Raw genomic sequence first — 12,061 nt, forward strand, 5'->3', positions numbered from 1 at the left:
CTACCAGCTCTAGACATGGTCATGCAGGTTTCACTGAGAAACTGAATGAAAGGCAGGAGAAAGTGCTTTTGGACAAATTCTTCCTGCAAGGGAGGAAACAAAAGGTAAAGCTGAAAGGGCTGGAGTTCATGTCTCTCCAGTGCAACTCGTCTTCTCCAAGTTAATGGAGGTTTCAGGCACCAGGGCCTTCGTCTGCCTCGGGTACTTGGATGCCTTGGCCCTGTCCCATTGGTCAGAATACTGTTTCCATTGCACCTTCTGCCTTAATCAGCCATCCCAGTCTGCCTTCCTTCTGGTAAGACAGCCATCTTAAATTCTCCGATTTCCTTCTTGCAACTCCACTGGCACTCTAGTCTGCTCAGTTGGATCCATCTTACTGGTAAATATGGCCGTTGGGCCAAATGTGTGAGCCTTACCTGGCCCATCGGTTGTGCATTGGTTCTGCTTTCCCCTTACTCATTGGTAATTTAGAATGCCATGAGGAGAAGGTACAAGAGCCCCCTTTTTTGGGAGAGCAGCAGGCACAGTGGAGCCCTGATTTTGGATGTCCCTCTACAATATCTAAAATGTAAGGTACTGGTTTCATTTGTTTTATAGTATGCTGTGAATGGAAGTGTCTTTTAATTACAAATCTCTCTTGTTCATTTTTCTCATATGCCTTGTTCCAGTGGTCAAGAAAATCGTTACGTGGGGTTTGGGAACACAGTTACGCCTCCGAAAAAGGAAGATGACTTTCTCAATAACGCCATGTCCTCATTGTATTCAGTAAGCACACATTTTCCTTACGCATTCCAGAGCACACCTTTCTGTTATTAGTAAATACAGAAATCTTCTTAAAATGATGTAGTCAGAGATCCTAGTATCACCTGATACTTGAAATGCAAACTGAAAATCAGAGAAGGGATTCAGTGGAGTTCTAGGCTGACTTAAGTGCTCAGCATTGAAAAACAGAACCATTCAATAGGATTTGTCAGCCATTACGGCTATTAATCAGCTTAGCCAAATGAGAGACTATCTCATCACCAATCACTGTATTATGGAAGGTCTTGGTGGTACTTGATTTACATTTGAATGTGCATAATTACATTTCCCTTGCATCTCATCACCTTTTGAGCTTGCTGTTCGCAACATTTTTTCATCACTTTATATAATGTTGTGTCTCTTGGTTGGGAGGACCCGCTACACGTGTGGGCCGCAGTCCCTCGTGCTGGAATAAAAACTTGTTAGTTTTTAAGGTGCCGCATGACTCCCACCTACTTTTGCTGCCACAGATTGACAGTGCTACCCTTCTAGAATTTGGCAGTGAGTATCTTTAATGATGTGTTTCCATTTATACAACCTTAAAGGTAAAGAAATGCATTCCTCCTCCTTTGCATCAGAGGCCAGTAGAACTACCTACTAGATTTGCTTTCTTGCAGCACAATGCTCTATAATCACAACGCTGCTTGTGCTGATTGAGGGAGGGTTATATTGTGTCCTTCTATGCTAATCGTTTCCCTAGCCCACCCCCCCAAGCTGGTGCGTCTACAAGTCCTGGCCGAAATGGAATCCAACTATTAGGCGAGTACATGTAGGACTTTTAGTTGCTCATGTGGATTTGTGATAACTTATATTGGGGGAGTTATGGGGTTGTTTTTTCTGCTCTGTAGCAGCTCCCTCCAGAGGCTTATGCAAGCCTTGGAATCTGGTCAGAGCACCTATGGGTGAGTCGGGAGGCTGTGCCCACTAGGGCGGTCTGGAGAGAAGGGCCATCAAAATGCGAATCACATCCAACTCTTTGCCCTTGTCAGCATAATCAGGCGCGTCTGTAGCTGACCTGGGGAGGTAGACATGAGCCGGATAAGGGCCACCTAACTAAAGCTCATTCCAGGGAAGGCTGAGGTGCTGCCTGTCCATAATGCATCCCGTCAGGGATTCTGTGAACAGCCTATTCTGGATGGTGGTTGCGGTCCCTCTTAAGGACACCTTTAGCCTATGTTGGTTAGTGTGCCAACTATAGCCCTTCCTCGGAAAAAGAGATTTGGCCATAGTTATTCATGCTCTGATCACAGCCATCCCAGGTCACTGTTCAGTTGTGCTCAATTGAGAGCTGTCTTTGAAAAGGGACCTGAAACCTTAGATGATGCAAAAAACAGCAGTTAGGGATGTTGGCAGGACTGTAAGCTGGCGCAGCGGGCATACTTGTTCTGTGCTCTATCACCAGCATTGCCTTCCAGTTTATTTCAGGGCCCAGTTCAAAGTGCAAGTTTTACTCGTTGAAGTCCTCCAGCTCTACTCCAAAGTACTTGAATGAGCTCATCCACCCGAATATTCCTGTCCAGAACCTGATATCTACAAATAGTGCCCTCTTACTGAAGCCTACATTGTCAAATGGAAGGCTGGGTGTGCTTGCCAGGGCTTTTTCCAGTGTTGCTCCTTGAAATGGTTAGCCCCATTCTTTCTCACTTCCTACCAACAAAATCACACCTGTTTTTATAGAATCTTAAAAAGCTATTTCATTATGTGCAGTGACTGATTCCCCCCCGCTTCCTTTAATGTAAATATGTTTTAGGTTGCTTGTATCTTGTTTTTTGCAAGTATAAACCACCTTGAATGTTTTTGAAAGAGTAGAAAGGCAAGATAGAAATATTCTGAATAAGCAAGATCTGATAGTAGCTACAGGGACAGGAATATCACAGTGAAAATTTAGGGAACCGCCTACCAAACAATGGGGCAGCCACGTTAGTTGTTCACTGAGGAAGCTGTTCATGCTTGTATTCAGGACTTTTTTTCTGGGAAAAGACATGGTGGAACTCAGTGGGTTGCCCTCGGAGAAAATGGTCACATGGCTGGTGGCCCCACCCCCTGATCTCCAGACAGAGGGGAGTTGAGATTGCCCTCCGTGCCGCTGAGTGGCACGGGGCGGGGCCACCAGCCATGTGACCATTTTCAAGAGGTTCTGGAACTCCGTTCCCCCGTGTTCCAGCTGAAAAAAAGCCCTGCTTGTATTCCCTCTCACTTTTTTCCTTTGGCTACAAGGGCAGATATAAGAAGATCAAACTATATCAGTATCTTCTTATCCACAACTGCAGCTATAAAAATCAAGCAACTTAGATTTTTTTTTCTCCCTTTCCTCTTTTGGAACCCTCATTTTCACAGTGGCATCGAGCAATTCAGTCAATGTTCATCTGCTTTCCAAATAATTTTTAGAATTAACTTAATTAAATTAAAAGGGTTTCTGGACTGGAACTCTAAAATGATTCTGGCTCCCCTCCAGTCTGCTTGCCTGAAGAGTTCTGGTTAGGAAGGAGGTGATTGGCGAGGAATATCTTTACCCTAAACTGATCCCTTCTAGCTGAGGAAAAGCAAAAGCCCAAGTACCTGTTTCCTTTGGGCACAGAACAGGCTTTGGTGTGCACCGTCAGTAAAAACTTTTTGGGGTTGGTGAGAAGAGCTGAAGGCCATTTTAAGTCCTGGGAAGGTCAAAGAAGCCCATATTAACTTTTCCTTTTCTTCCACTCTACCTCCTGTGTTTTCTCATGGTTCCCACAATGGGCATCTTCAGTGGCTGTATTTATTGAACGTGGGGGTGCCTTCCGCTGAGTCACAGCATTGGTCTGTCAAAGTCAGTGTTGCCTACTCAGACTGGCAGTAGCTCTCCAGGGTCTTTCCACCTGATCCTTTTACCTGGAGATGCCAAGGATTGAAGCTGGGACCTTCTGCATGCCAAGTAGCTGCTCTGACCATGAGCCATTTGCAGATTTGAATGGTGAGCTTTCAAAACAAACTCGGTTATATCAAAACTTGGGCATGGAGAGGAATAGGTTTCTCTTAGCTTTTAGCTTTTATTATTGAAAGGAGCAGATGTTTGTCAAGAATTCTGCAGGCTTAGTCACTGCCTTTCTTTCAGGGATGGAGCAGTTTTACGTCTGGAGCCAGCAAGTTTGCTTCGGCAGCTAAAGAGGGTGTAAGTAAAACGAATCGGTATCTGAATGCCACGGTTGTCTTGAAATATTCTGTAGCAGAGGCTTTCAAACTTTCTGGTTTCAGGGAAATCTTTCTGTATCAACTTGGCAGTCAGTATGGATTGCAAACCCATTCTCTGGTATACCTTTGGCTCAGATGGGGCTCGGAGGACACATTACCATCAGCCCACATGAACTGACTGAGCTTCACAGAACACACCCACTGCCGCTGTGCATTTCAGGGGAGGATCGGTTCTTTTAGGGAAGCTTTCACCATCATGGATCTTCTCACTGAGACGTCTGTGACAAGATTCTGGGGATCCTGTGGGTTCCAAGGAACATATCTTGAAAATGACTGTTGTAGTGTCATCTTTTGATAAAAGTTATGTCTCGGTTGCAGAGAACGATCGCAGCGCTAAGAACAGCGTACCATTAAAAATGCCGTTTCATCTGCCTGGCTTCTTAATCGGTAAAGGTTGCGCTTCACAAAGTGCACAGTTCTGATGTTAGTGAGCTTTTTGCTTGTTAAAATAGCCAGGGCAGGCAGGAGTTACATACAACACACTCTGTCCTGCAGATGTTAGAAGCTGCAAAAGCATGCTTTTAAATCACTGTAGAGAAAACGAGGCTGAAAAGAAAAACTTTTTTTTTCTGTTGACAGGCTACCAAATTTGGATCTCAAGCAAGTCAGAAGGTGAATATTGGATGCTGTTGAGTCTCATGTTTAACACAAAGCTTAAAAACCTTCACTGGTGCATTTTTCCCCCCTTGGCAGTGCGTCTTCTTCTGGAATACTTGCGCACTCCCAGCTACTTTTTGAGAAATTGCATGTTAGGTTTCAGTCTCAGGGTTGCTGTGATCAAACCATGTTAGGAAGCAGGTCGGGTATATTTTGAAAAATAACTGGATGACAAAGAGAGATCCAACTGGCTTCCATGCTATAGAACATCTATAACATTATGGTCAGAATCCACTCTGAAACTATAAAGCAGTTGCCTTCGCACTTGGAGGAGCTTATCAAAGTCTCACTAGATTGTACAATCCGTAATACCTTTCCTGAACACTTAATTGCCTGTTTGAACTGAGAAGGTGCCATCAGACATTCAGCTTGAATAGTTAATTTGGATAATGATGTGTCTGGTTTTGAAGCAAATGTATATTTTGCATCTTGTCCCAGGCGTGTTTGAATTCAGGCTTTTCTCCTGAAGGACTGGCTCAAAGTGATTCATTAAAGCTCTATCACATCTGTCAAAAGAATAACAGTAGCCTGCCACTAGTGTGTTATAGGAAGGGACTGCAGCTACCTCTGGGTGAAATGAATGTGCTCACAAATCCAAAGTAATTCTTTTCCATGCTTATATTAAGCAACGGCTTGCAAACCTGAATCACATGCATTGTTTGCATAGGCCATATCGGAAGCACATCTCTGCCACTGAGTTCCCAGCTTGGGGGGTGGGGGGCTGCTCACATGGTAGCACCATTTGTCGGAAATGTGGGGTGCTCTTCATGCTTCCCCTGCAATTCTTGTGATCCTGGTGGCTTCAGGATCTCTCCGGTTGCACAGTTATGCAGTATCCATATGGAAGAGCTGGTTCATACCATCTTCATGTGAGCACCTCTTGGTTAGGAACTAAGCAGCTGTCCTGAGGTGCAGGGGTCTCAAGCTAGGGCGAACCAGCCTTCAGAATAGGAGACTCCCCAACAGGGATCAAAAGCTAAATACTTAGGTGGTACGAAGGAGCTGGATGCACGTATTTCAAGTTCGGAATTCTTTGCGACCTGCATTTAGCATTTAGCTTGGAGGGCATGCAGCTGTTAGTGCCCAACAAGAATAATTGCTCTTGGCCTCATTAAAATTGTCGCTCATGTTTTGCACACCCTCAAAGGCAAACCGAAGTATATGTTCCTTGGCAGGAATGTTGCCTCAGTCTTAATGTAAAGCCTGTAGATACTCAACCATGAGGTAGAATAGGGTTTGGTGTTTTATGGATTGTCCTTTGCTGCCTCCGTTTCCTAGGTGTCTAGGGTTTCATATTTAAAGCCTCGACTGTCATGCCATCATGTGACAAGCATATTTGGTCAGAGCACTAAACTGGTGTGAACTAGCCTGCCCTATTGACAAGTCACCTTAGCAGTATCTCTGTCTGGGGACACCATTACATGATGGCAAAGTTCCACCACGAGCCATGGGAGATGCTGCATTTTTCTTCATGCGTAATCTCCAGTTTAACTCTTGGACATGGATATGATTTTTTTTAAAAAAATCAATACTTCAGTCTGACATGTTAAATGGGGCCCAGCATTTCACTGGTCGGTATGGCGCAGGTTTGGGGGTGACAGATTATGCTTTTTTGCTTCGAAAAGTGCTTCGGATCTTTTGCTAAAAGCTGCTTCTTCTACCTCCCTTGCTGTCTTCTCTCGTGCTACCTGGTGTAAAGTTTTGGGGCCACAAGCAGCAGGCAGAGTCGGTAAAGCCCTCCCCTCTATTCTCATGCATGGGTGCTTTTATTACTGTGCTGAATTTGTACGTTTTGCTGCCAGCTGTTTCCTTTTTTAAACTTATTTCCCCCACCCCCTTTGAATCAAGTCATTTTTGTTGAACAGTGTCGTCTGCATCTTTCTGTAGTGTCTCCTTCAGCTTATTTGGAATAGGCTGCACTAAATGTATATTCCAACCCCTTTGCTACTTCGTAAACGTTAATGTCAAGGACTTCATTGGCCGTGGGAGTTGTATGGGCCTCAAGAACGAGATATGCTCAGAACTACCTTAGGGAAGCATTTCAAAATCAGGGCCAGTGAGAAATGTTTCACAGAAGCCTTCGTTAAAAGGAGAAGGGTTTGCAGTAACGAATCGCAGATCTGCCCGATTTCAGTGCCCTCCTTTATTATAATAATAACAATAATAACAACAACATTCATTTTATATACCGCCCTTCAGGACAACTTAATGCCCACTCAGAGCGGTTTACAAAGTATGCCATTATTATCCCCACAACAAACACCCTGTGAGGTGGGTGGGGCTGAGAGAGCTCCAGAGAGATGTGACTAGCCCAAGGTCACCCCGCTGGCTTCAAGTGGAGGAGAGGGGAATCAGACCCGGCTCTCCAGATTAGAGTCCTGCGCTCTTAACCACTACACCAAATTGGTGTATGCACAGTGGTGGTCAGTGTCTGCTGGAAATCAAAACACAATCAGGAAATTGCATAACTTATTCTGCTTGGTATTCCATAAATTATGCAGATACTTACTGTAGCAAAGTTGTGCATTTGATTTATTGATAAACTTGTGCAGAATTTGTCCTCCCTTCTGCACATTCTGATTTGCCCTTCATGCTCTTCTTGAGGGACCCCTATCCCCCAAGAAGGGGTTACATCAGTGCTTAGTTCTTGTGGCCCCTTCTTACATGCCCAGGGTAAGGCCAATCACCACCTTGGGGTCAGGTAGCAAGTTTCCCCAGGCCAGTTTGGTTAGGGATCGTGCCGGTGTTTTGCCCGCTTCTGGGCATGGAGTGGGGGTCACTGGGGGTGTGAGGAGGGGAGGTAGTTGCGAATGTCCTGCATTGTGCAGGAGGTTGGACTAGATGACCCTAGAGGTCCCTTCCATCCCTATGATTCTAAGAGCCCCGTGCTGCAGAGTGGTAAGCAGCAGTACTGCAGCCCAAGCTCTGCTCATGACCTGAGTTCAATCCTGGCGGAAGCCGGGTTCAGGTAACCGACTCAAGGTTGACTCAGCCTTCCATCCTTCTGAGGTCGGTAAAATGAGTACCCAGTTTCCTGGGGGTAAAGTGTAGCTGACTGGGGAAGGCAATGGCAAACCACCCCGTAACAAGAAATCTGCCAAGAAAACGTCATGATGTGATATCCCCCATGGGTCAGTAATGACTCGGTGCTTGCACACTGGACTACCTTGACCTTTTTTTACCTTTAAGAGCAGCATTTTATGAATTTCACTGGGATATAACAGAAGAGAGGAGGTAGGACCTCTGTCCATTCTGCAGGCAGAAGTCCTTTGTGTTAACAGAAAATTTAACCTGGATACAACAAAGCATCTTGTGCCTTTTTTTTTTGCCCTATCTCCATCACTCTTAGGAATAGAAGTGTTTAAAATATTTGAAACAGATCGTTCAGCACAAGATTAGAGTGAATTACTCAGTGCCTCTCTTCCTCCTCCAAACTATCTCATCTAGACCCGAAATGCACGCAACTCTTGAGAGGAGGATTTTCTGAAAATACTGGCAACAAATGAAAGATTAATATTAAGAAGTATGTTTCTAATTTGGGTAGCGGTTGAAGGGACAGCCGATGCCTGCAGGCAAACGCTTCCAGCAAGAGACTGTTCAAAAGAAGAGCCCTTGTCTTTCCTCCATTCATTTCTTTAAACAGTCCCCCCCCCCCCTTTAAAAAAAAGTAATACTTAGCACAGATTTGTGCCTCCTGAGATCATGACCCTAGCTGCAGCAGTTCTTACTGGCCCAGAGAAACAGAAAAAACGCAAAGGGCACTTTTGAGAGATGGGAATATAAATCACAAGATGATTGCTAGCGATTAAGTTTGTTCTGTCAGATTTGTTGTGTGACACTTCATTTTTTGCAACACTGCGATCCTTGACTCTAGTACAGAAGCCCTTCTGCGTCTCTTCCTAGACAATGTGCCCATCGTTCTTCGAGTGCGCTTGTGCATCTCAGCAAACCGTGAATCGTAAGCTGTAAAATTGTTCTTTGATGCGAGAGTTACTCTGGCACGTCTCCTCAACTTGGCATTGCTTGCTATGCACTAGAAGCATATTATGTGGAATCAGAACAAAGCTCCTTCTTTCCCAAAGAAAAAAACCATGTTAGCCGTGAGTGTGGTTGTTGCTGCCGGAGCACTTTGGGGGAGGGGGGTCTCCTGTACCCCTCTGTTAAGGAAAGCTTCCACTCATGTGGTTTGGGCGTTACAGTGTGCTCACACTTAGCGTCAGCCGGGTATCCTCTCTTGAGAGTAATTGCATGAGAACAGCCCAGCCATATAGGTGGAAGTCCTTACATCTGTGATTTAGCAGAAAGGACCCTTCCTTCCCGTTTATTACTAGTTTCAGGGGATTGCTGGAAAGGTCAGTTCAGGGTTACTGAACAGACCTGGTGCCTTGTATCTTGATGTCTTTTTATTTTTCTTCGTCACTTTGCATTTTCTGCGCTTTAAGCTCACTCTGTCGCTTGTCCAAGGCAAAGCTTTAGGCTTTTCTGTCCTGCCTTGCCTCATCTCTCCCCACCCACTCAAGTATTTTGGCTACTTCCTGCGGCAATACATGTTAGCTGTATCCTATAAAGAAAAATATAACTGACCTTTTTTTGTGTTTTTGTTTTGCTTTTAACTAGGCTTCAGAGTTAGGTCAGAGTTTAAGTGAAAATGTTCTCAAACCTGCACAGGAAAAGGTAACTTTGGAAACATGTAAATTATTATGGATTTTGAATACGCTTACCCACATGAGCGTCTCCATTGTGAATTCTGTGCGCATGTGGTTGTCAGTATAGCTCCTCTCCAGGATGGTGTCAAAAATACTTTCAGCTTGTGTGTGTTACAGCTGTGTCCTGGCATTGTACTGCAGGAGACCTACAGGCAGACATTTGACTAGTGGATTCATATCAGTGTGAAACTCCTTTCTTCTCTTCCCTGTTGTAGGTAGTTCAGGTTGGATCCTGTAGAAAAGGTCCACATGTGCAAGAGGGAAGGCAACCCCCCCCCCCGGTGTTGCCCCAGGGAAACACCCATTCCCCCAGAAGCAGCATTTCAGGGGCCATTTTGGACTGCTTTGGGAGGACAAGAGGCGGAAATGTTTATTTATTTGTTAACATTATTTATAGTCCACCTTTCTCTCTGACACTGAAGGTGGATTATACAGTGTGAGTCGATCAGTTTCAAAGAGATTTCAGTAAACAGGTAACAGTGCATATACATGCAAATTTGCAAATATTTGAAAACAGCAGAAATCCAGTACGGAGTTGAAGAAATGCTTATAGCAGTATAGTGGTAGAACCTATGGTCTGTCATACTTAGAGCAACAGTAGTATAGTCTGTAGTCCCTCCTGATGGAACTCTTTCAGATACAGCCTCCTATCGGAGTAAAAAGCTCTCTTGAATAATTCAGCTTTGCATCATTTACAGAAATCCAGGAGAGTGGGAGCTTTCCTAACCTCTTCAGGTAGACATTTCATAAAAGGGGGCCACCACAGAGAATTCCCATGTACAGGCAGCTGCTGATTTTGCCCAAGTGCTTCCATGCACGGCATTTAGATGAGATCAAATCCCTTGCATCAAACTCTTTTGCCAGCCAACGTCTGTTCTGCTAAAAGTGCAAGCCCATCACATTTCTAGGCTGTAGCTGAAGTACTGGCCAGTATTCAGGTAGCTTGTTGGAAGTCGTTAAAGTCAGAGGGGAAAAAAGTTAAAGCTGAAAGACATTACCAGAAAATTCCCTTACAAGCTTAGTGCAGTAAAGAGTGTACCTGCACCATTGAACACTGGTGTACATCAACTGGGGAGACTATTCCGTAGGTCTTCGACAACTGCTGCAAAGACCCTGCCTTTACATCACTCTGTTCTCAGAGGTGGGCTCTTGGACAGCTTGTAGTAAAGGGTGCGTGCACAATGTCCGGCTGTAATGCAATGAACTTAATTTGAGTATCTAAAAGGAACCATTTTACTTTGAATCTGCCCCAATAAAGATGATATCCCAATTGCTGTACATTAGAACAAAACCTGTATTTTGGGGGAGAATACTTTTGCAAGGTATCAGTAGTCTTAACTACACATCATGTCCCCAAAGACTTTTTAAATGTTACTCTGGCCTTGGGCAAACCTATCTACAATACTCTAAAACTAGGATGTGCACCAAAAAAATTCAGCTGAGTCTCTGGATCCAGGTATCAGGGATACCATGAAAAATTCAGTGTCCCTGAAATCTGGGTCAGATTCTCTAATCCAGTTTGGTAGAATTAGAGACTCCCCGATTTATCTTGCCATTATTCTCTGTGGGGAGAACTATCCAGGGGCTGGGCGGTGGGGTGAGGCTTACCAGATAAGCTGTGGAGTTAAAAAGGTGGCTGGGCAGGGGTGGAGGCAGGATTGGAGGGAGTCTGTAGCCCTTGCCTCATGGAGAAAGGCAGCAGCAGCAAGCAAGAGCACAACGGCGCAAAGTGGCTCGAAGTGCACAGAGGCAAGCTCAGTGGCAGGAGAGCAGCACAAGAGCTGATGCAGATTTGTGGTACAGCCCTCTTGGGTGTATATAAAACCTTGGAATGCACGTGAGGGATTGTTTGAAAATGCTCTTGCATCAGAACTCTCCAGTGAATGAAAAGGATGAGGCTTGGATGAGCTGACATAAAAATGTTCTGACATGGAGCATTTTGAAGCGAGCAGTTCTTTATCTGTGTTCCCACAAGTAACTGGGCTTTTCAGCCCCTTGCGATCAATGGCATGTGTCTTCTGGGGACAGCACATTGCTGAGTATGGTATAAAATAATTATTCATTTTGTTTTGTGAGTATGAGGATTAATGTTTCTACTGAGTCGCTCGTGCCCTTCTGAATTAGATATGCTGTGAGATTCTTAGCTTTAGAAAAGGGAATGAATCTTGTGTGTGATTCTGAGTAGGTTTGTGTTTATTTTTTAAAACTACCTTTCCTTTTTTTAAAAGTGCCTTATTCCTTTAATCACTCTTTATTAGAGATGGGCACAAACTGCGGAAAAAAAGAACCGTGCGGTTTGTGGATTGTCGCATTTCACAAACCACAAATTTCCATGAACCTGCCCCAGTTTGCGAACCAGTTTGTTTGGTTCATGAAAACATCACGCCCAGGTCAGCAAATCATCACTTCCAGGTCAGCAGAAGGCCACTTCTGGGTCAGCAGAAGGTCTGCAGGAAGTCCATCCCCTGTTGCCTAGGAAACTGATTGATTGACGCCAGGCTGTCTGCAGTGACAAACCAAAAAACGAACCAAACGAACCAGCCTAAAGTTCGTGGTGGTTCGTCAGAAACGGGCTCTAACGAACTGTCAGTTCGTGAACCACGAACCGACCTAGTTCGTCACAAACTTTGGTTCATATTTTGGTTCATGCCCATCTCTACTCCTTATACATA

At 44.6% G+C, this 12,061-nt stretch overlaps 1 protein-coding gene across 1 annotated transcript in view; it reads left to right on the forward strand.

Moving 5' to 3' along the window:
• ARFGAP1 (ADP ribosylation factor GTPase activating protein 1) overlaps nucleotides 1-12,061 on the forward strand; it is a 33,389-nt gene that overhangs the window by 14,354 nt on the left and 6,974 nt on the right. Inside the window, exons 7-10 of the mRNA XM_054980275.1 lie at nucleotides 669-765; nucleotides 3,890-3,946; nucleotides 4,606-4,638; nucleotides 9,301-9,357. Of these exons, the coding sequence (XP_054836250.1) occupies nucleotides 669-765; nucleotides 3,890-3,946; nucleotides 4,606-4,638; nucleotides 9,301-9,357 (244 nt within the window). The remainder of the gene's footprint in view (nucleotides 1-668; nucleotides 766-3,889; nucleotides 3,947-4,605; nucleotides 4,639-9,300; nucleotides 9,358-12,061) is intronic.

This window comes from Eublepharis macularius, chromosome 5 (genome assembly GCF_028583425.1).
Source record: "Eublepharis macularius isolate TG4126 chromosome 5, MPM_Emac_v1.0, whole genome shotgun sequence".
In the NCBI taxonomy this organism is placed as follows: Eukaryota; Metazoa; Chordata; class Lepidosauria; order Squamata; family Eublepharidae; genus Eublepharis; species Eublepharis macularius.